Here is a 24,110-nt window from a genome sequence, read left to right as displayed (position 1 = left end):
TCAGCCTTCTCGTCCCCGGCCACCCCCCAATATACATACTCACAAAACACCTTGCAATCTATATGAATTTATATAATTTGCCAAGTAAATTATGGAAGTTTTAAATTAATTATAAATAGAGCATTGAGCTCCTATTTTAAGCGGCATGAGGTAACTCTGCTGTTTTGTAACCCTAAATACATTCCTGAATTTACAATGAATTTGTTAAATCCTAAAGTCAGTCATTTGGAATAAAGTCAATGTGATAAACACCACACATTTTTTAATGTCAGATTATGCCATTGTATAAGCTGCATGTTTCGTAGTTACATTAAAAAGCTCAACTTTATGCCAAAGTGCTTGAAACCTAAAGTTGCTCTTGCTTTGTTCATTCTTATGGTGCCTTTTCCCAGAAGCCTTCTGACAGAGTGTTTGAACTAACAGGGCAGAAGAGAAGGATTGCTTGACCTAGAGCTCTGACGAAAATAAGAATTAAAACAATGGCCTAATTCGGGATGCAGATAATAATTTTACCATGCCTGTTACAGCCTGAGTCTGCATTCATCAATAGTGTAGTAGAGTAAGACCTTCAGATGCTGACAACCCGGGGCAGAATTCTCCTGCTCTATGACAGGATTGCAGTGCTCCATTAATCAGCAGGTGACAGGGCACAGTTCTTGTTGGATTTTAAACATTGGCCTGCACTCTTATTATGAAAACTATTTAGTTTGAAGGGGCATAAACATCTATAATACTTTAAAAGCAAACATTTTGTCTAAAAATTTTGAGTTTACTGGCTGCCTTCCTGTGTTGTACATTAGATTCCTCCAACCGTAGATAATCATTGTAGCTGTTAAATTCTCCTCACTTCATTTAAATAAATGGCATGTTGTATTCAGTTCTGAATTATGAGGTTATCTTTCACAGTAATTTTTCTCCTTCCTTTGTTGTGAAATTATCTATTAAATGAGAAAAAAGAATTATTTGTGTTAATCATTTACAGGTCCTTGTAAGTTCCCCTGTAAAGCATTTTCTTAACTGACAATATTAATATCACACTCAAATTAAGCTGTGTCTTATAATTTGAGCCATAGCACTTCTAAGTTTTTTTTTTAATCAAAAAACTCTGGGTGTTCAAAAAAAAAAAACCCTATAAATTGATATGTGGAAAAGTTGCCAGTTATTTTTGCTTTGTTTTTCAAAGAGTCACCCTTTCAGAGAAACTTGTTGGGCAGATTCCATTAGCACTTGGAAGAATAACGACTCAAGAAATTGATTTATATTTTTATAAATAATGGCTACATCCCCAAATGGATTTATAAATTAATTGCTGTCTTATTGGAATAAAAACCTTCTTCTGTGGACATGATTGATGTTATCTGTCTAAGTCCTTGTTCTGGACCCCCCTCCTTCTTAGTTAGTCTATCACAGCTGGAGCTTTAATTTACTGATCATATTAACTCTGATTAATAACTAACAATAGCATCTTCTCATTTATCAACAGTCAGCCATCACAAAATGGAACTGGAATTGGTCAAACTTGCTGCCAAATTATCTGGGACTGGATAAGATGACCTTCAGTGTGCTGCTCAAAAACAGGTAATACTGTTGGGGATTTGGGGGATATAGTTGGAGGAAAAGGATATATATCTTTTATATATAGGATGTACATGAATATATAGATATATCTGAATTACACAAAGTATAGTTTCTAAATGCTGTTTTTCCATAGTAAACATTTGCAAAAGGCATGGAAATTTTTTTCTGAGATGAAATTGGTTGTTTTTAGTCTGAAATTTTTAATATTCTTGACTTTGTGTATATAATAGTTCAGTATTGTAAACAGCTAAAGTTACTGACTTGAATGTCATTATAATGCTATGCCTTTGTTTACAACAATTTAATGAATGCATACAAAATGCCAAGCCAAATCAACTAGTCTAATCAGGGGAAACATATAAGTAAAACTGTCATGATTGAATTTTTTGCTTTTCAGCCAGTTATTTTGGCACCATCTTGCTTTGGTCTCAGTTGCTTATTACTTAACACACACATGCATACGCACATACACATACACCCCAGGACGACCCAATAAGACGATAATATGATTTCAGCCTAGGAGCCTATACATGTAATTTATTTTGCACAGAAGTATAAATATTTTCTTTATATTTTGGATTAGTTAAAATGTTTCTTTTCCCATACCTTTGAAGTTTTCAGTGAAAACTATAAGGTGTAAATTTAAAATTTAGATTACTCTATTAAAGTATCACATTTTCACATAAGGTATACATGTGCGAGACTGCTTTCATTTTCAGGTGCCATCTGTTTGCTGTTGGTAAGTAAGTACTATTTTCTATATGATCTTTGTGATGTATAATATATTTTCTTAATCTTTTTGAAAAAAAATTAAGTATCTTTTTTTTCTAAAAGACAATAAGAACAGTGGAATAGTAGAACTGTCAGGTTATCCTTGAGAAATCTGGGTGCATATAGGAAAATATCTTGAGAGAGAGAGTCCAGTATTTCCCAGATGAAAGTTTGTTTGTTTGTTTATTTTTTAAGGCAGCTTTATTGGCAAGAAAACCTGTAGCTTAGATGTGTGGCCACAGTGGTGTTCCTAGTATTTCATCCCTGAATGAAATTCGCCCACCCATCATGGACAAAAGTGAACAATCCAGAAGCTTCCCCATCAAGGAGAGTCTTATCCCAGCAAGCTCACCACCTAGCAGGCAGTAGTTCAGAACGCACCCTATTAATGCACAAGTCCCCCACAGGTGCTCCTATCCTGTCCGAAAGTTGCTTGGAGAGATGGGAGGTGGGGGTGGTAGAGGAGAGGCCAGGTCTTCTGTTGAGTCTGTGGTTACATGATGTTAACACAATGTTAAATGTCTGTCTGAAAACACTAGGAAAGATAAGTCATTTTCTCCCTGCTCTTTGGAAAGTTTTGAGCTTATGTAGATGAACTATATTTTCCTAAGTTTTTTCAGCTGTGACTTGTTGCTTCTAATCCACTAAATGGTACTCAAGGGGCAACACATCCTTCAAAACTTACTGCATAATATTGGCATTTAGGTGAATTTGTGTTTTAACAAAAATTGCACTTGTTATTTTTGTTTAACAACTTTAGATATACCTCAGTTAGGTGAGAGCTGTTCGAGTCTATTTACCTGAGATATTATGTGTGGGACTGAGTGGGAAAAAAAGAACTCTCACGAATTTAGCCAGAAGTAGCAGGTCAAAACAGTTCTTTTGGAAAAGTGTCATGAATTTTTAATAGAAACAGCTAGAATCTCATCTTAGTAAGAGCCTTAGATTTTAAAAGAATGGTATGAAAAGCATTCTGTTCTAACTACCACACACCACACGCTACAATGAATATAATTGATCTACCTTCGAAGGATGAAAGACACCTGAGAGTTTTTAATCTCTTTTAGCACTTTCCCATTTATTTTAAGAATGTTATTTATGAGACTTGATTAATATTGAACTGGTAAGGAAATTTTTTTTCCTGTTATTTTCTCCGAGAGACTCTCTTGTTTGGATTTATCTGAAATGCTGATTTCTTGAAAAAAATAGTGCATTGAATTTTTGACAACATGGTTATTTGAAGTTATGTGTCTCAAAAATGAGACCACAGAACATTGAGCTTTTAAAATGTTGTATGTGCTATCCTACATCTAAAAAATGATGCTTCTTACATACAACCATGATCTCAGAGAGTAGGCAGAAGACAAAGAAGAAAACCTAGAGTAGCTCAGCAGAATATGCTTAGTTCTTTTACCCAAACTTACCAATTAAACAAATCACTTACTCTCTTTGTGTCTCTTTAATTGGACATAGATTTGTACTAATCTATCTCTACACAATGGTTGCGTGCATATATGGTGTTGTAAGTGTTGTCTGGGGACATAATGCTATGAAGAAAAGTGAACTCAAATACATTAATAGGAAAAAGTTGACGAGAAGGGAATACTTTCTGTTCACCTCCTAAATTCCTTTGTGTCTGACTTCAAACTTAGTATCGTAAGTAGACCGTCTGTGGACTAACTCTCCGCACTCCAGTGCCCTGAGAGAACCAGCCCTCCCTCACTCCCAGAACAGGAGGATGGAGACGGGAAAGCAGGATTCCTGGGCCCTCTGGCCAGTCCTATTGTGAATTTACTTTAGGAAAGTTACCTAAACTATTCAACTTTGGATTTTCTTATCTTTAAAGTTAAGTAATGATGATAATATGTCTACTTCATAGAGATTGGTGACACAGTCAAGAGACTGTTAAAGGATGTGGAGTGTTTTTGAAAGTTTAAAATACGTATTTAGGAAAGTGGTAGCACTAGTGTAATGCATTGTTAGTGTCTGACCAGGTAAGGAAACAGTCAAGGTCATTTGGGGTCAGTAGGGAGTTGGAGGTGGGATTTGGAGCAGTCAGGTTATACCTGAAGTTACATATATGGAGGTTGTGTAGACTCCAGGCCTAAACCAGTCCCGAGGGGCAAACAAGCATCAGGTTAGGGAACAGGCGGCAGGCCCACAGGTCTGTAAGACAAACCGTGAGAAGCTGAGCGAGGAGGAGGATCTAAAGGCCTGTGAGCAACACTGGAGGTAAAGGCTCAAGAGATGAGCACTTGAGGGACCGTTCAGTTACATGAAAGAGGAGATATGTTGGTACAATGTCTGCATCTGAGACAGTACTGGCCCTTGTGCCACAGCAGATTCTATGCTGACTCCCAAGACAGAATACATCTTAAAGTGGCTGCCTGAGTCCTTGGCAGGGATGGGCGCTCTGCCCACTCAGGCCTCATCTCAAAACACATCCCTCCAATTCTGATGTTCTAAGTTCATTGCCTTCTTCCTTTTCTTTGGATTCTGCAAGCTCTTTCCCATTTTAGGGTCTTAATATTTGTAGTTCCCTTAGCTCTTCCCACAGCCATCACCATCTTGTCCATCTGGGGCACATGTTAGCTCCTCAGAGAGGCCTTTCCTTAAAGTGACCCTCCAAGTCACACTAGCATTCTACTTTACCGTGCTTTCTCAACTGAGTTCTCACTATCTGAAATCATAACAACCAACCTACCAACACCCCCACCGCCAGGGTGGAAAGTAAAATCCATGAGAACAGTGCCTTGGCTGCCTTATTCCAGCTGTGTCTTCAGTGCCTAGATGAGCCCTTGGGCATATAGCAGGCTCTGAGTAATATTTCTTGAATTAATTAACAAACAAATGAGGAATAAGAATGCAGAGAAAAGGGTCAACCCTTGACAGATGAACGCAGTAAGCATTCTCTAACGGTAGTATTTGATCAATAGTCATGTTGGCATAAGACATGTACCCTGGAAAATCTAAAGTAAAAAATTATGTGCCTATTCATTCTCTTCATTTTCCAAATTTGGATGGAAATTGGGTTAATTAAGCTTTGTATGTTTAAAGTGCCTGTTTTCGTTACCATGCAAAATTCAGCTCAGATTAAAAGCATAGAACACTGATCTTTATTTATAACTAATTGATCCAATTCAAGCCATAAGCTCTTCAGCAACAAAGTTTATTCTGTACTCCATGATTCAGAAGTCTTCTGACTTTTGGGTAATAGGGTTTGTATTTCTTAAGTGGTACTAACTAATGTTGAAAAAATTAAGATGGAGTCAACTGACAAAATATCCAACCAAGCCTTTGTAAAATTGTGATGGGAGTCAAAGAAATAGGTAGTAGCCATGGCCTCAGAAAAGAAATCCTGAATATATATTAATGGTATGTTTTTCAACTTGATTTGCCACTGTGGAAAATCAAGACTCCTTAGAGGTTCAGAAAATCAACACATATAAACATATATATCAGTTCTACACCTTTACCTTTAATGCCATATAAGAGTAAGTACAGTGATTATACACTGATCTTTTGAAATAATAAAGGTACTTTCACAGTGTCTTACTATTACTTTCTTGCTTTCTTTCTCACCTACTTTAAAATAAATCCAGATTATCGAATGAGATGGTGATTGCATTTGCAGGAGGGCTTACCAAGAGGAACACTCCCTATTCCTCCATTCATGGCGAATCTCCAGATTGCCATTTTGATACTGTTTCTTTGTCACTGGAACAAATTTATGTTGCTTCTTTTCTCTTTGCCTTATTTATTCCAGACTAATTCCCAAGAATTGTGTTGTTGAAAATAATCTGTGCATACAGTGGAGTGCTATGTTGTTTTAACCGTCTAAATATACTGCATATGAGTTTGGCTTCGAGTTGAGCAAACACAATTAAATATGATGGCAGGAACAGCAGAAGGGGTGGTGGTGGCAGATTTCTGGCTATCACTTTGGGGCCTTTCCAGGTGGACAATAACCATACATCTGAGAGGCAACAGAGATTAGAAAACATGTTTGAAAAGAGTCATTGATCTGTGGAGTTGGTTGTTTGCTTTTAATAATAATAATTATTAGAATGCCTTTACACTGTATCCAGTGATAGTGTGTGTGTGTGCCCCATGGCATGTAGAGAGTAGGAAATACTGTCCCTGGCCTCTTCCTGGACACACTGCACTCTCCAATGACCGTTCTCAGGCAGTGCTGCCATTAACACAGTGTTTATAGTTGCTCACAGCAGTAAATTCCTGATGCAGCAGCAGGCTGCCTGGTTATGGAGAGGTGGGTTTAAGAAAAAGGGGAAATTGATTTTATGAATACACACCTTTGAGCCGTTACATATGTTACATATGCCATGGTATTCAAATTTGGGCTTTCCTTGTGCTCTGGCTCCCTAAAAACCCTATTCTTCCCACCTCCAGCACAAGGCCTGAGACTCAGTGTCTCTACCCATCTTTACCATCTTCTCAAACAGGAGCAGGCCTCCCCTCCCATCCTTAATTCCTAAAGCAGCATGTTTTCTTTTTTTTTTTGGTGGGGTCGGGGGAAGGGCACAGAGATTGTCTACCATGCATTTAGGATATTTAACATTCTGATCCTCAGGATTTTCCAGGGTTAGGGCTTTGGTACATGAAGCAAACAAAACCATAAATATGTATTGTTCTCTGAGTGTTGTCCTTTATGGTATATATAGTACTTTCACACAAATCTTCTCCTTTGACACTCACTGCAACTATGTAATGACACACAGGTACTTGTGAGGTTGCACAATGACACACCCAAGGTCACAGATATTAAATGGCATCTGGAAGGCAGAATGAAGGCTTCTGTTTGTGTGTCTGGTACTTTATCTGCTACATCATATTCCTGGTCAATTTTTTCCAGCTTTATTGAGATATAATTGACATATAACATGGTGTCAGCTTAAGGTATTCATGTTGATTTAGTGCACTTACATATTGCAGAATGACTACCATCACAGTGCTAAGTAACGTCTTTATCACATGACATAATTACCATTTCTTTTGTGGTGAGAACATATAAGATCTACCCAGCAACTTTCAAGTATATAATTCAGTATTAACTCTAATCACCATGATGTACACTAGATACCCAGAATGTATCAATCTTGTAACTGGAAGTTTGTACCCTTAGGTCAAAATGTGTCTTTTATTAGCTCTCTGTTCACTGTACAAATACTGATGATAATGAAGATAGAAAACAGAAAGCACTTGCCATGTGGCTGGAATAATTTAAGTAAATTACATACACTTTTAATTATAAACCCTCATGATAACCTTATAAAGTAGGTACCATGCTGCCGTTATTTTCCTGATAAGGAAACTAAGGCACCGAGGCGCAGAGCTCTAAGTGATGGTGCTCAGATTCTGGGTCATGTCCATGTTATTAACCGTTTCTCTCTATTACTTCTCTAGAGCTTTGCTTACTTGATTCATTCAACAAATATTTTTGAGCATCTGCTTTGTGAAAGGCATTTATTTATAATAAAGTAACAATTCGCTAGAGAATGTTAGGTATGTCAAAGGGTCCTTGAGTACTGTCCACAAAATTTTTAATTCATTGTCAATTTCCACTTTGGTTATCACAACACTTATCTCCCCTCTGCAGCTCCTTTTATCCTTCTTGGCAACTAGGCTGCCACCACCTCTTCACCTGGAAAATTAAAGCCATCTAATAGTGAGCCTCCTGGCTTTTCTTTCTATCATCTCCAGTCTTTTGCTTCTTGTCTTTAAGGTTGGAGGAAGAGAGCCCTCTTCTAGGTAAAACTTGAGAAGTAAGTTGACTATATTTAAATTGTAGAAGGTCTGAGGGCTGAGAAATTTGGACTTGAACCACTAGACTTGAGGGAATCATCAAAGCCTTTAAGCAAAAGAGTGGCAGTAAAAGAAAGCTTTTTTAGGGTGAGAGACAGGCTAATTAAAAGGAAGGAAGACCAGGATAGAGACTATGGCTAGAGACTGGGGAAGAGATTTTATATCACAGATAGAAAGGATATTCCCCAGGAAGCTTGGGGGTCCAGCTAAATCTATTCCTAATTTGCATAAAATTTTGCTATGGTACTTTCTCTTTAAAGACAGTGTGGCCTAGGTATTTATAGAGAGATGACATGCTTATCTTTTCTTCACAGTGAGTGTGTCAAGTCACATCCTCTAAGCAGGTGCCAAGATGGGATTCAGGGTGAGAGGTTTGGTGGGAGAAATGCTCATAGAGGATAAAGAGGAGAAAGCAGGAATAGGCAGGCAAGCCTTCAGATCAAGTTGCTGACTTGATTCCTATGAAAGGTGAGGGACAAGGAGGATTGGGCAGGAAGAATCTCAGATAGCAGGGCACTTCTAGGAAAGTGTTGCCAAGGCCAATGGGGACTCCTTGAGCTCAAATCACACTGGAAGAGAGAGTCTCATGTCCTTCTGGAATGGGCGAGCACTAGCACCTCCACTCTGCTCAGATGTTGGCTCAGATCAGCTTGGCAGAGCCTGGGCTGAGCACCAGTGCGGTGGTCGATGCAGAGGAATGATCGCTATGGCCAACATTTCATCATGCTAACTGCAGCAGGAAGTGTGAGTGCATTTCCATGGCTCCACAGTGGGGATGCAGAATGATTCGCTTACATATGGAGACATTATATATATATGTATTATGTAAGTTAACAAGGATATGATTTAAATAAAGGTCTTATTACTTTACTGAGGTAGGAAACAGACAACCTAAATAAATATGTTAAGTGCTATTGACAGAAATGCAGAATTGGCAACATTTTAATGAAAGGAAGGTATAATAATTTTCTCAAAAGCAGCCATGGGAGAATTTTTTCCTTGTCAAGTGGAACCAAAATGCACTTGGTAATGAATTTTCTCCTACCTAATTATGCATTCACATACCGGCACTTAGGGGTTCTTGCAATGGATCAAAAGCTATTAAAAACTTGCTTGAATGGAGTACATTCTTTTTTCAATAACTATTCTGTAAGTCTTTCCCCTGTCAAATTCTGTTCAGACCCCAAAGCCTCTGTGATGTTTTCTACAAAAGGTTTTAGCGTAGGTTCCACCAGGAGTAGCTGTCATAGGTCCATTGATTCAGTTTGGCTGTAGATGAAAAGAGCGTTGACTACTTTCAGGCTTATTGGTCATCATTGAACATCTGTTTGTGTTACTATACCACTATAAAGAGAGTAAGATGTCTCTTTGAAGATATTTTTAATATGATGTAATTATGAGAGAAATGTAAATATCTGTTATATATAATTAAATATAATAACAAACCTGAACAACTAATAAAATTGTTCACTTTTTCATTTTAGATATTAACATTTATAATAGTATTTATTGTAGTACTTTTGTGATGTGTTGTATAAGAAATTAACTAGGATACCAATAGTGCTTTCTCATACTGTTAATGACTCTCACCTTACAGTACCTTGAGGGTGTAGCTTTAAATCTGATTTTTTTTTCCATAATATGAGATCTGGTGAAGAAAAATTTAAATCAAATTGTTTGTGCATCCAGAATATTTGTATTAATATCAAGTTTGAAATTTATTTTGTAATAAACAGTACATACACATGTAGGATTTCAAGTGGCACAGGAAGACAAGATATGAAATATAAAAGTTCCCCTCCCCAGCTCCTCAATCACACAAGTTCCACTGCATCTGCAACCATTTTATGTTTCTATTTCTTTTGATTGATAAATCTAAGGGATAGGCTATACCACTAATCTTTTTTTAAATCTATCAACTTAAAATTAGCATTTACTGGCTCCTTACAATAAAAGATTTAACTCTCACTACCTCTTCCTTGAAGCTCTGCTAATAGAATTTTTATTTTAGTTCTTCTCTTGGTCACCTTTATGTGATATACTATAGCTTCTATTTTTAAATCAGTTTTTTTTTTTATTTTATTTAAAAATTTTTACATTAAGTAAAATTCACTGTCTTTGCTATGGCAAATGCATAAATCTGTTTAACAATCAACACAATAAAAATTCAGACAATTTCATTTCTTAAAAAATTCTCTCGTGCTGACCCTTTGTAGTCAGTTCCTCCCCACATCCCAGTCTCCCTGGCAATCACTGATCTGTTCTCTGTCCTGATAGTTTTCTTTTTTCAAGAATATCATCGCAAGAGAATTGTGTAGTATGTCATCTTTTCTATCTGGCTTCTTTCACTCGGCATAATGTGTTTGAGTTTCTTCCTTTTGCTTGTTGTTCTCGTAGAAAAGCAGTCTGCTGCGTGAAGTTACCTGTTTATCCACTCACCTGTTAAAGGGCATTTGGTGGCTTCCAGTATTTGGTGGTTGTGAATAAGGCCTCTGTAACCATTTGTGTACAGGTTGTGCGAACATAGGTCTCTGCCTAGGAGGAGGAATACTGGGTTGTGTGGTAGATTTATGTTTGACTTTATAAAGAAACTACATCTTCCTGTTTTTATGCTGCCTATGAGAAATCTGATGCCAGACAGATTCTTCTCCTTACCATATCCCTGGATGCCTTTATACCTTTTTTGATTTAAAAAAACATTTTTTTTTTTATGGTAACTCCTCCCTGCCAGTCGCCCTGGTCATTCTGAAATGAGATTGTATCGATGCGTGAGTCTGGTTTTAATCCTGGCACTGAGTAGGCCTCTTTGATGGTATGATTTCTTCAAATTCAAGGATGTTTTCCTCCATTATTATTTTCTTTGCCCCTATCTCCAGTTACATCTATATCCCTTCCTGGAATTCTTGTGAAGACAGATGCTCTAATTTATTCTTTCCTCAGATATTGCTAAAGGCTTTAGTCCTTCCATTCTCAAACCCTCTGTATCCCTCCCACCTCTTTTTCTTTCTACTGTTTTTTTCTTTTGAAGTATATGTCTTACCTCTTTTTCTGCAACCAGCTCACTCATCTCATTGGCTTTAATGGCTTTAAGGGATTATCCCAGGTATCAGGATCACACGCCTCGAGGAGCTGGGAAAATGATACAAAGATATGAGCGCAAGCTATAATACAACAGGGGGAGGCGAGTGCGTGCCTAGGTAAAAACATCCAAATTCTATTATTTAAAATGCTTTGTTTGCTATAATGCATGTCATTTGAATGGATTGGGTCCAGAATATGAATCTCTAAATCTATGCCACTGTCATCTGTAGCTCCAGTACTAATTGTTCAATAAGACACCAGATCACATACACTTGGATTTTTCATTATAATGATATTTTAATGTAGTAACTCTCATCTCATAAAGAAGTCCTAACATCATAATTATCTCCTCCTGAAAACTGCCTCTTTCGAGTTGTGTGATTTCTATTCATAGCACTAACATTTTTCTGGCCTCGGCCTAGAAACCTTGAATTACTTTGCACAATTTCCATCTTGTATCATCTCTATTCTGTTGACACCCCATGCCGCCAAGTTTTCCCTCTGAACATTTCTCACAGCCATTGCTTTTTTCCCTCAGTGCTCCTCTGCTTGAAATCCGGTGCCCTCACCCACTGATGCCTGGATACCCTGCTTACTCCAGCCTTAACTTCTAATCCATTATCTCTGCTGGATGAATGTATTTTTCTCCTTAAAATTTTCCTTGATTATTAAAACCAATTAAAAATAGCATTAACATTTTAAAACACGGAAATAGCATGTTTATAATCTAATCCCAGCACCCTGATCCAGCCCTTCATCTCTACAAGTTCCCTTTATATGTACACAGCACTCACTTCCTTTTACACAGTCACAAGGAGGGAAGAATCTGTATTTACAGTTGTAGGTTTGAAAATTTTCACAAAACTTTGTCATTCATCTGTGCAAAGACATAATTTTTATTTTTTAAGACTTAGTAGTATACCAAATTAATTCAGCACAGTTTAGCCATTCCTCTATGACTTCAGATTTTTGTTGTGTTTTGTTTTTCTCATGTTTCATGGCTGTGAATGTTCAATGACTTCCTGATGCTGATGGAAGAAAGGTGGAACGTAAAAGGACACAGGCAAACTTTTATTACAAATTACCAAATATTCAAAGGGATAAGAGCTGGAATGAAATATAGAGGTTTCTAAATACCATTTTTTTTCTGCCACTCTTCCACTTCTTGTGGAACTTATAGTGGTTCCACATGCCTGTTGCACCAAACCCAAACTCCTCAGCCCCAATGTCAATGCCTCCTACATACGGTCTTCCCCATCACCACATGCCTCCTTTATAACAGGGCCCACTATCTTTTACTCACTCTGGACTATGACAACCCATGGTTCAAAATCTTTCTTCTCCACTTTATCTAAGCCTCCTTTTTCTTACCTGTACAACAAAGATCATAGCAGCACTTTTCTTATTGAGTGAGCAAACCGAAAAGGTTAACTGTCAGCGAGTATTTAGCCCAAAGCTTGGAATGTAAGACATATTCTATAAATATTAGTTATAATTGTTTTTAGCTATTAGGTGGTCCTCCTCTTATGGCAGACCAGAGTGAGCTATAAGGATAAACATGGGACCTGGGATAAAATTCTGAGACATACCTCAAGCATCCAGATAATTGCAAAATGGGGGAAGGGAGGACCAAAGAGAAAATATAGTAATGAGAAAAACGATGTCTTAAGCACTCTTTATCAGATGCTGGCTGTGTGATGCATGGTCTGGGTTCAAGGCAGAGGATGAGCTCAGGAAGCTGATGTCTGGCTCTTCCTGAGACAAAGGCAGGGAAGGGATGGCCAGAAAAGACTAATATTTGACATGAACTCAGTGAACATCAAAAACCTTTTGTGTACCAGGTCCCATGTTCAACTGTGGGTTTTGAGTTACTCAGAAATTAGGATCTAGATGTGGGGTCTGTGTAGAGGGTAACCGCGTCCTTAATGAAACTTGATCTAGATGCCTGCCCTCAGAGACAGACTCCTCCTCATTTCCTGACCAGGACCAAGGTTCGCCCCAGATCACTGGTAGAGTGGAGGCTCCAGAGAAGACTGATGCAGTGGGGAAGGAGAATGACTATTCAGAAGTTAATCACATCTTGGGTTAATGACTTCTACACTTCTGCCCAGATTTATCCCCTCTGCTTCCTTGGCTGTCATCCCCCAAGTCTGCCCTTCCAAACTAGCTCAGGCTCACCATCAAAGCCCTGTCTAGTTCCATGGCTCTCAAAAATCTGTTTTTCAAATTCTCAGGACATTTATAGACTGTTGCATATGTTAATGTTCAGTATGTGATACCTTGTGATGTTCACTAATGTTTTTGGTTATCTGTCTGCCCACATAGACTATCAGCACCCAGAAAGCAGGCATCTCAGGCTCTTACCCTTGACACTTGTACCATAAAACACAGGGTGAAAGCGTAGTGCTGTGCAGGCCATGTTTTTTGGCTCCCAGACTAAATTTACTATTTCAGAATGGCTTTCATTTGCTTTTAGACTTTACTGAGATAAGGAAAGGATAACCAAAAGAAAGAGGCTTTGTTAATTCATTTATTTAAAACTTTATTCAGCTATTTTAAAATTACATATACGCTTATTAGACGTTAAACAATACAAATGTTGTGTAAAGTAAAATTACGACTCGCTTGCTCTGCCTCACCATGTTTTTGATAATTCTGCCCACCTGAGGTAGCAAAGCTGTCCTTTTCTTTCATTCTCACTTTAACCTTAAAATACTCTTCAAGCATTCAGTCATCATTCTGGATAGAATTTTCAAAGAAAAAATTATCAGGGATTTTAAAAGAAAAAATATTTCTAAATGCTGTGATGTGGGAAAATAATAGGTGAAAAATAGAAAATTCTAGTTTTCTTTAAAATGAAGGTTTTCTAAAGCCACAAAGAGATACAAGATTTAGCAACTGACCTGGAAGCTGGTTGGTCTCTTATTGTCAAATCATTGATAATTCTAGGTTAATGAATTGAAACTTACTAGTAGTCAGAGTCCTAGGGTAAAGGAATGGGTCTGGGCTGACCAAATTTAGAAAGATGTCAGTAATCTGATTAAGGTTGTGTTGTTTACCTGTCTCACTTGTCCAGAAGGTTCTTCTTGTCAGGATTATGTCTTTGCCATAATTGTTCCTCTGGCTCAGCCCAAGCCAGTGATGAACATCGACTTGTCCATTTCAGCAAGTCCGAGCTATAAAGGGCTTAAAGAGTTAGGACTTCCTGAAAATAAATAACTTTGTATAAATGACAATCTGGACTCATGTTATTTTATTATTCAGAGAATACATTTGCTAGCAGATGAAGGTCAAGTATTATGTAACCCACAAAATACACTGTGTTGATTATAAGAGTACGTCCATCCCATTAGTCAGTCCAGTAGGACTTTGAGTAAATAGGTAGATTGTGACTCCCATCCATCCATCCATCAAACATTCACTAGGCACAGCAGATAAAGAAATGAGTCAGACACAGCCCCTGCTGTCAGGGAACTCAGAATCTAGTAGAGGAGACAGACTGAAAACTCAGTGGTTATACATACAATAGAGGTTAGTGAGAGTTACCATGGGAGTGCAGTGGAAGATCACAGGCGAGGGAGAGTTCACTCCAGCTGAATGCAGGGGCGGTCAGGAAATACACCCAGGAGACAGTGATACTTGAATGCGTGTTGATGGTTGAACGTGAGTCGGCCAGGGAACCAAAGTAAGCAGTGATCTAGACAGGGAGATAGCATATCACATCCAGGTGATTTTGGCAAGGGTAACGGTCTCTTCACTGCATGTTTTCACTTTTAAATCAGTTCTATTTGCAGCATATAGGCACAGTTAGTGAATGTTAGGCTGTTCAGGACAAAGTCAGATGCTGAATTGTGTGGGGGGTGGTGGGGGATGGGGAGCACCTGTCCTACTTTGGGCTATAACTGGGGACTCTTGAAAGAGTTACAGATTCTTTCCTTTAAATCTTTGGCCTCCCTGACCCTGAAGGTTTTCAGGCATGTGTAAGCAATCGCAGGGCTGGTGTAATTCATAGATCAAATGGCCTTGTAGTCTGTCACTAAAATTCTATTTGCCTTATATTTATACGGCTGGGATGGGATGTGCCTTGGTGAGGGCACTCTTGGTGCCTGATTGATGGCTCTTCAGACAAGATGTGCTAGTGTAATACTGGCCTTGGTGAGGGATGAGAGGTGCACCTGATTTGCCTGGCTCTTCATCTCCGGTGTACTTGCAGCTTGTTCTGGAGCTGCACGCTCTGTTCTGCAGTGCTTCAGTTTCTCTCTCAACAGTGAGAGTTGCCTGACAGCGGTGGCAATGCCCAGAAGAGACAGTGATACTTCCGAGTCCGTGGGTTCCTGTTTGTTGCTTTGAACTAGCTGATCTGAGATGGCCTCAAACTAAAGCTGTAGACCCCAAAGAGTTTCTGAAGAAGAAGCTGAGTGGAATCATTTCCTAATTAATTGAGCATTTTTCTCATTTAGCAAATAATCTAACAGGGACTTTATGACCGAAATGTGATTTTAGCAAAAGCATGGACATGTCAGCGATCAGTGCTTGTTCATAACAACTCTGAGAATGTGGAGTACATGTGTGATTTTAATGCATTCATTGGAAATAATGTAATTTTCTCCCACAAAGTAAAAGCATTCGTAATTTTGCTACAAGGAAGAATATTTGCTTCCTTTCACACATTTTATTTAATAATTTTACTTCTTTAAAAGCAAAACAGCACACAATTTGAAAATGAAATTTCCCCAAAGTGTTCAGTTTGCTAATATGTTTTTCATTTTCTTCATTATGCTATAGTGGAATATTGCCATACTTTGAAATGTGCAACTTATCTCCCTGGAGGCAGCAGATGGTGTGATTAGTCTGTCTTTTGGTAAAGGATTTATCATGAGAGATGGCATCTAGGGCTGGATGATGTGGGGGTGCTGCCTTCAAAGAGCATTGACTCTTGTCTCATTGTATCATTATAACATTTATGTAAATTATTACTTGTAAAGAGAAAAAAAAAACCCTGCAAAAATGGAAAGGTTTTGGCTTTTTAAAGCTTCCTTTATCTTAGTTTACTTAAGAAAATATTTTATGTAGAAATTATTTGAATTATTTCGATTATATTTGCAAGTGTTTTCCTCACTGAATGCCTCATTGCTAGAGGACCAGCTGACTTCTCGGGCAGGGCATGATTATATTGGGATATCCACCCTAGTCTCTGATCTGGTCTTCAGCCTTGAGAGTCTGGCAATTTGGTTTCATATAGAAATATTGACTCACATTCACCAAACTCATCAGAAACATTTGCAAATTCAGCAAAGCATTTTACTGATTTACAGTGAAAAATACAACTTGAAGCAGATCTGTTGATTCTCTCCCTCAAGGTAAATTGACATCAGAAGCTAGGATATGACAAAAAAGTTTATTTGATGAGTAGGAGTAAACCATCTCTCCATGGGGCTGTGCCTCCCATTAAGACCTGATTCACACACTGTGAGTCAGAGTGTCCTTGCTTCTGAACTGTGCTAACAATTTTCTATTCTGTCTGGACATTCTCAGTCCTCTGATGACCACTCTGTTTATATCATCTCTTTAAATAAAATAGTGAAGGTGAGGAAAGACTACTCTCCTAGGTTTGATAGCTAGGTCTTTGAAATAAATGGACAGCAGGCAGAGTAACAGGAGAAAGGCATACAAATTTAGTAATTTTTAGTATTACATGCACAGGGGCATTATAGGGAAAAAATGAATACCCCTCAAAATGGTAAGATTCAAGAGCTTATCTACCACTATAATAGGTGAAGGGGAGAAGGGATGTAGGCCAGTTACAGGAGAGGAACTGATTTTTAGGAGAGATGAATGGGCTCTTAGAAGAACAGATGGGAGGTGTGATAGATTGTGACAGAATTTGTCTGGGGGTGGTGTTGACTCTTCGTCTCTTCTCCTGCAATGGGTCCATCTTCCCTGGTTAATGAAACTCCTGGGAAGGGGATTTATGGCAACTGAGTTTTTTGGGGAGGATCTGTCTTTTGGCAGATAAGAGGAGTTCAGTGAATACCTGGCCCCAAATTGGCAGTTTTTCAAGTGTCTTCAGCTCAAAGTAATCCATATACCAAAATAGCGTATTTTGAGGTGGCATGTCTTGAACTCCTTCAACAGCTAATAAGCACTTAACACCCAAACAGAAAATAGTTTTATCATGAATGCAAACTCCAGGAAAGTAGTGTTGATTTTTTCCCTTCCTGTAATGCTGTGATCAATTAGCAATGTCTGCCCCAGACAGGAGGGGAGCATGATGGTTAATGTGATGCACATTTGTTCATCATGGCTTAAATTTGAACTTTAGTTATGGAATCAAATAATACTCTGACTAGCATTTAAGAACAGCACTCTGCACTCTTGGACATTTTTTGAGAATATGCTTTTAAAGCTGGGGGAAATCTTAATTTTCTCACTTTATAATTTAGAAAGCATTTGTCTTGAGGGCCTTACTGAACTCACGGAGCTAGTAGATAACAGAATAATGACTTAAGCCCAGGGTTTCTGACTCATGGTCCAGGCATATTTTCTTATAAACTACAGTGATAGGCCTGAATCCTGAAGACTGATGATTTTATTTTCCAACTTAATTTCAGAAATATCTTTTCCTTGGTAGGATTAAGTTTTTTATTCTTTTAGATGAGCATAGTAAACATGAGGATGATTATATACAGCAGTGGTTCTTAAACTTGGACACACATTAGAATTATTTAGGAAGATAGTAAGAAAAAAAAATGACTAATTAAGAATCTCTGGAGTGGGGCACAGTCATTCATTGGTACTTTAAAAAAGTTTTCTATGTGATTTAACTTTGCAACTAAGATTGAAATAATTATTTGAAATAGTTGTTTGAAAACTTTGTGAAATAATCAAATACTTTGTGAGTGCATAAAAATCAATTTTGAAATTGTTCAGTTAAATTCTTGAAGGAGTCGATATTTTTCTCAGCCAAAATCATTCCTTCTAAATAAACATCACCAAATTACAAATGAAGATTCGTATACTACTAAATATATTTATTCCATAATTCTTAGTATAGGCATCAAATAGGCAATTGGAAAAATAACAATGATTTTGATGATAATAAAGAATTACTCTTAGATTATTCTGTGGTAAAATAAAGGAAAATATTGTTTTCATATTCTGGGTAAAATGCATAGAAATTCTGTGTTCACTCTTTAATCAGTCAATCTTAATTTCATATAAATGGTGGTAGAACTCGAAATAACTGAACCAGAATATCATGCAAATGTGCTTTTCCAATTCAGAGGACTGTCCGCTGTTCATGTGTACAGTGATAAAATTTTTAATATGATGGATCAGAAAATGGTAGTTGCTAGAATGGAAACTTTGGGTTCTTTACTGCTCATTTATTAATAGTACTGAGAATTTTGTTTGTCTCTCTGTCACTTAAATATAGCTAAACTTTGTACTATCTGTGTAGGTTGTGGAAGGGAATGCTGGCCCAAAATGTAAAAAAAAAGAGAATAATAAATACTATTTAAAATAAATAAATATGTATTTTTAATTTCAGTATTTAAAAATACTAAAATTTAAAAATGAATCTTAGTATTTATTTAAATATTATTGATGTTTTGGAAATGCATAGTACCTCAAAAATGAAGCCAAGGTATGAAGCCCTGAGAAAAAAAGTTCCTGTTTTCTATTTCCCATTATTTTGTCCCATACTAGACTGTTTTCACAGTATTTCACACATTAGGAGGAGAGGGAAGGCATTAAGTGTTCTTGTTTTGAAGGTTTTTCTGTCTCAAGAACAGAATTGGGGGAAAAGCAATTGCAGTGCTGCCCTGAACTCAAGAAACAGTCATAGAATACCAGACACTTCAGGTAGACCAACTGAAGGCGAAGAACTTGAAACATGGCCTAACATTTTCCCACTTGGATTAATCATTTATTGACAGTTAAAGCTAAATGGGTATCTGGTCATGAACCAGAACCTTCTTAGTTCTGATGAAAATAGATGTTGCACGTAGCAAAAGAGCTGGCATTGGAGAAGCCCGCTTATAACACAGAAAATTCCGAATTAGCACTCTCCAAGTTGACACTGAAATATGTCATAGGAAAGATTTTTTTACGTGACTCTTGGGATTGGCAGGTAATGACAAAACTACATTCACGTTACTTGAATACATCTTTTGTCTAGTTTTCCATGCTTTTTGACTTGTCTAGAAAATGACATATTGAGGTTTTCATTAGCTTTAACCAGGTGTGATTTTCTTACGGAAGATACCTCAGCAGGACTGCAGTTTAAGGCGAATAAACCAGTGAAGCTCAGAAAGGCCATAGCCTTCCTTCAGATGGTAGCAATGAGCTGAAAGGCTCATTAATCAACCACAGAGTCACAGGTGTGATGGCTTGCCTACAAACTGCCAGCAGACTGTGAAAGTCACATCCGACAGGCTAAATTGTCAAACTAGACCCATCCATAAACATTTTAACACAGCAAAACCCCAACTCTTTTGTCTTTAAGATGTGATTTTGAAACGTTTAATTTCCTCCAAACCTGCTCTGAAATGTTTATTTTATTTCATAAAATTCAAATTTTTTGAAGAAAGGCTCAGATTTGGCATTCTTTTCTACTGTAGAAATTTGTATTAGTGTCTTTATTTCTCATTTTGTTTCCTAATGCTTATTTACTCTCTTTCATTTTAAAAATCCATTCCCCTGTACTACTTGAAAGGGTGGAGGATCAAATTGGCCCGTGTCAGAGCTTTATCAGGAGTGAAAATCCATTGTTTGGCATGTGTGTTAGCTTTAGTTGTGCCACTCAGAAGGGTTTCACTCAAAGGAAATGTCTGTTTTAATGGAAAGACTATGTAAACTATTTCTATTTTTAACTAATAGAAATTTTTTCTTTAAGTTAACTGCTTGATTTGGGGTTTTTTCTTTTCATCTCTCCCTAAGAAATCATAATTTTGGGCAGGGTTTGGTTAGTTAGTTTGTTTTTAATGGTCATTACCAAAGAAATCAAATTAAATCTTAAGCATGATCTGTAGTTTGCCAAGAATCTTGCAACAAAATGGCAGTAAGTTTTCAAATGAGTATATGCATTATATTTTGGGGTAAGGGATTAGAATTTAATGAAATTCAATGAAATTATATGTCATAACATGAAGTACACCTGACATTTCCAGATCTATTCTGTAACTCCTACAGGAACTTGTATTTTTACTTTTTGTACAAATGGAAGTCAATATATAAAACTCAGTGATTCTTTTATTTTTATTTATTTATTTTTGCCTCATTGCAGTTTCATTTTCGTAGCTTTAAAACATTGACTAGTACATTGGTGCTCATTGAGCTGAGGAAATAGAATTAAGCTTGGTGCCATTGTAAGTTGTGTAGGCTCTTAGGCCCTTGCCCCTCACAGCTTGTCCCACCAGCAGCAGCTTCACAGCCTTAGGCTCAGGCGAGTCAGATAGTTCTTTTCTCTTATTAGTTTTTACCTGCCATCCAAATATCATCCCAGTAGATACTATAACGAGAATTCTTATATTAAAAATCACATCCAAACTCTGTTTAATTTTCTAAATGTCTCGAGCAGTATCAAATACAATGAACCCCAAGTTGAAAATAGAAGTAAAACACACCAGTAACATTGTTGGAGGTGGGATTTGATCATACATCCTTGTTCATAATAATCTTACAAACCACATTTTCATACACTATAAAGCAGTTTGATTATGAAGTTCTTAAGTTTTTTCATGGCCTCACTTTATCTTTTTTTTTTCATGTTTTATTATTGAAAATGGCAGAAACAGTTTTTAAAATAACAGGACTTTACAATGTCCCTTATGAAGTTCAGTACCTGAGTTAAATGGTTTCCTTCATAGCAAATTCTAATTAAAAATAAACTGAGTGAAATATGTCATCTTTTTCACTTTTTTTGAGTTGCTTCTCTGCCCCTTGGAAAAATATGAGTAAATATTTAGGCTAACTAGACTGGAATGTCAAAAAGAAGATAGAAATCACAATTTATATCCTTTAGAAAGTCATACTTTAATTCACATTCCTTCTTAATCTCTATGCTGCCACAATACTGGTAGATTAGATGTAAGTTCCCCCAAAATACTATGATTACTACTCTATGTTGACCTTAATTTGATATTGAAGAATTATTTTGAAGGAACTGGGTAGGGTAGGCGGGTGGGGTGGACTTTGACAACTAGAAATTAATAAAAAGTTAATTTGTGGCTCATTTCATGGCTGCCTGTATGAAACTGAACAAACTGATATTTCTACAGCTTCTGTATACCTAAGATTCTACTGGGAATTCTTGGTTTGGGAGACATCAAGCTGATTTACTCTAGGTATAGATACTTGCACAGAGGAAGCCCTATAAATACTTATTTTGATTTGAATCTATTTGGAGAATCAATAGTAATATAGGAAAGGGATAGAAAAGGAATAGAAGAATGAGAATTGTACACTGAGAATTTACTGAAATACTAAAAATTCTGTCTTATCTGTGATCCTATTTAACTGAATTAAATTTGATAGCAGGAGGCAATACTATGTGGTAAGTTAGAAGGTAAAGTATATAATAATATAATGACAAAGATTGTACTTCCAATTAAAAGATATGTAAGCATTTTGAAATTTCCATTTGCATACAGTATTTTATGCTCATATTAGTCTTCAAACATTTGTTTTGAGCATCCCCATAAATTTTCCCCTTCTCCCATCCCATTTTTGCTGTCTATGTACATAGATGCATAACTTTTTGCAGCTACTTTCTTGTTGGCAAAGATTAGAAGAAACAGCTGTCACATCATAGTCTTCTCATTGGTGGAATATATAACCAAATTAGTTTCATTTTAATGGAAATATGTATAAAAATTTGCTGCCATTGGACTCTTTGAAAAGTATGCCTTGAAGTGAGCCTAATGGCCCTTTATTTTTTATCCATATTGTTAGTGGCTTCCTAATTACTTAGTAATTACGCACTCCTCCCCCTTAAAATAATACTCCCTTTACTTGTCATAATAACGACTCTGAGAACTTAATTTAAATGCACCCAGACCCCTACCAGTTAATACAATTAATAATAAAAAGATGTAATGATTTCTACTGGAATAATTACATATGTAATATAGTAGTAAATTTGGATAAAACTGGAAGCATTTTTGTGATATACAGTTAAACCTCTGTAAATGGTATATAGAAAATCAGACTGTCCCACTGTCTTTTGGACACAAAAGGAATCTTTAAAATGTTAAGTAGTAGCAGTGCTACTACTTAAGGTAAATTTACTAAGGTAAATTTTCTCTTCCATTATTCTAATAAATAGCTCTTTTAAAATATTTTACTAATTGTTGTTTCATGACTTTATTGTCTGTTCACATTTTAAAAATATAACTTTATACTATCACAGCAAAATTATAAATCAAGTCTGCTTGTTTTTTAATTTTGTCAATTAAAATGAATGAAATAACTACAACTTCTCTCAAATAACATAATTTGGAACAGTTTTCGATTTGATCTGTACTCTTTGGAGCTGGTTTCCACACAAGAATATTCTTGACAATCCAATGAAAACAGATTTTAAAATGTGAAGAAATTTGTCTTCTAAAGGGAAGACTACGGAGCCCCATATGTTTTTAGACCACTTGTTACTTGAATGGCAACATGCTGTACATTTTTACATACACTTGTAATTCTCAAAACTTTGTATAAAACACTTGTCATATTCTTAATTATGAAGTTAAGAAAATAGGTTGAAAGAAGATAATTTGCTGAATGTCACACAGTTTTTACAGGGCCCAGCTGGGACTCAAGTCCAAGGCTGATGGTCGACTCCAAAGCCCAAGTCCCTTTCACTACAGATTGCTGGCAAAATACAAGTTGTAACGATGCATGATTCAACTATCTTGTTTTCTGTGAATATGCATGTAATATACATATGCTATTTTAGAAGATTTTATTGTAAAATATAACAGAAAAGGACATAAAACTTAAATGTGATGCTTTGTGAGTTACCGTAAAGCCAACATTCATTTACCTCCACTGATAACCAACATCCAGGAACAGAAGATTGCCAGCACTTTTGAAGCACCCCCAGGATCTCTTCCAAACGGTATTCCCTCCCTTCTCTCTGAAGATTAACCACTGTCTTTACTTCTAACACACAGTTCAGGTATGTGTTTTCTTTGATTGTGGTAAAATATACATAACATAAAATTTGCTATTTTAATCCATTTTAAATGTATAGTTCAGTGGCATTAAGTAATTCACTTTATTGTAGAATCATCACCACTATCCACTTCCGGTACATTTTCACTTTCCCAGTCTGAGCCTCTATACCTGTTAAGCAATAACCCCATCCTTCTCTTTTTTTCTTCTCCCAGCAGTTACCATTCTACTTTCTGTCTCTATAAACTGAACTATTCTAGGAACCTCAAATAAGTGGAATTATATTTGTCTTTCTATGACTGGCTTATTTCATTTGGCATAATATTCTTCAGGCTCATCCATATTACAGTATCCATCAGAATTTCCTTCCTTTTAAAGGCCATGTAAGATTCCATTGTGCATATATACCTACCACATTTTGTTTAAATTAATTTTTCTGTTGATGGACACTCGGGTTTCTTCTACTTTTTGGCTCTTGTGAATGATGTTACCATGAACATGGGTTTACAAATAGCAGTTGAAGTCCATGCTTTCAGTCTTTTGGGTTATATACCCAGAAGTAGAATGGCTGTATCATATGGTAATTTTATGTTTAATTTTTTGAGTCACCACCTATTGTTTTCCATAGTGACAACAGTATTTTTCTTGTCCATCAGCAATGCATTAAGGTTCCAATTTTCCCATATCTT

At 36.8% G+C, this 24,110-nt stretch overlaps 1 protein-coding gene across 8 annotated transcripts in view; it reads left to right on the top strand.

Moving 5' to 3' along the window:
* The window catches only part of KIAA0825 (KIAA0825 ortholog), a 349,875-nt gene that overhangs the window by 173,841 nt on the left and 151,924 nt on the right, over positions 1-24,110 (top strand). For 7 of the 8 annotated variants that reach the window (XM_032476137.1, XM_032476164.1, XM_032476157.1 and 4 more), the window contains one exon: positions 1,484-1,578. In XM_032476137.1, the coding sequence (XP_032332028.1) occupies positions 1,484-1,578 (95 nt within the window). Of the gene's footprint in view, positions 1-1,483; positions 1,579-23,313; positions 23,951-24,110 lie in introns of those variants that run through there. The other variant, XM_032476142.1, reaches the window with a different exon arrangement.

The sequence above is a fragment of the Camelus ferus genome, chromosome 3 (assembly GCF_009834535.1).
Source record: "Camelus ferus isolate YT-003-E chromosome 3, BCGSAC_Cfer_1.0, whole genome shotgun sequence".
Taxonomy (NCBI): Eukaryota; Metazoa; Chordata; class Mammalia; order Artiodactyla; family Camelidae; genus Camelus; species Camelus ferus.
This window is presented reverse-complemented; position numbering and strand designations above follow the sequence as displayed.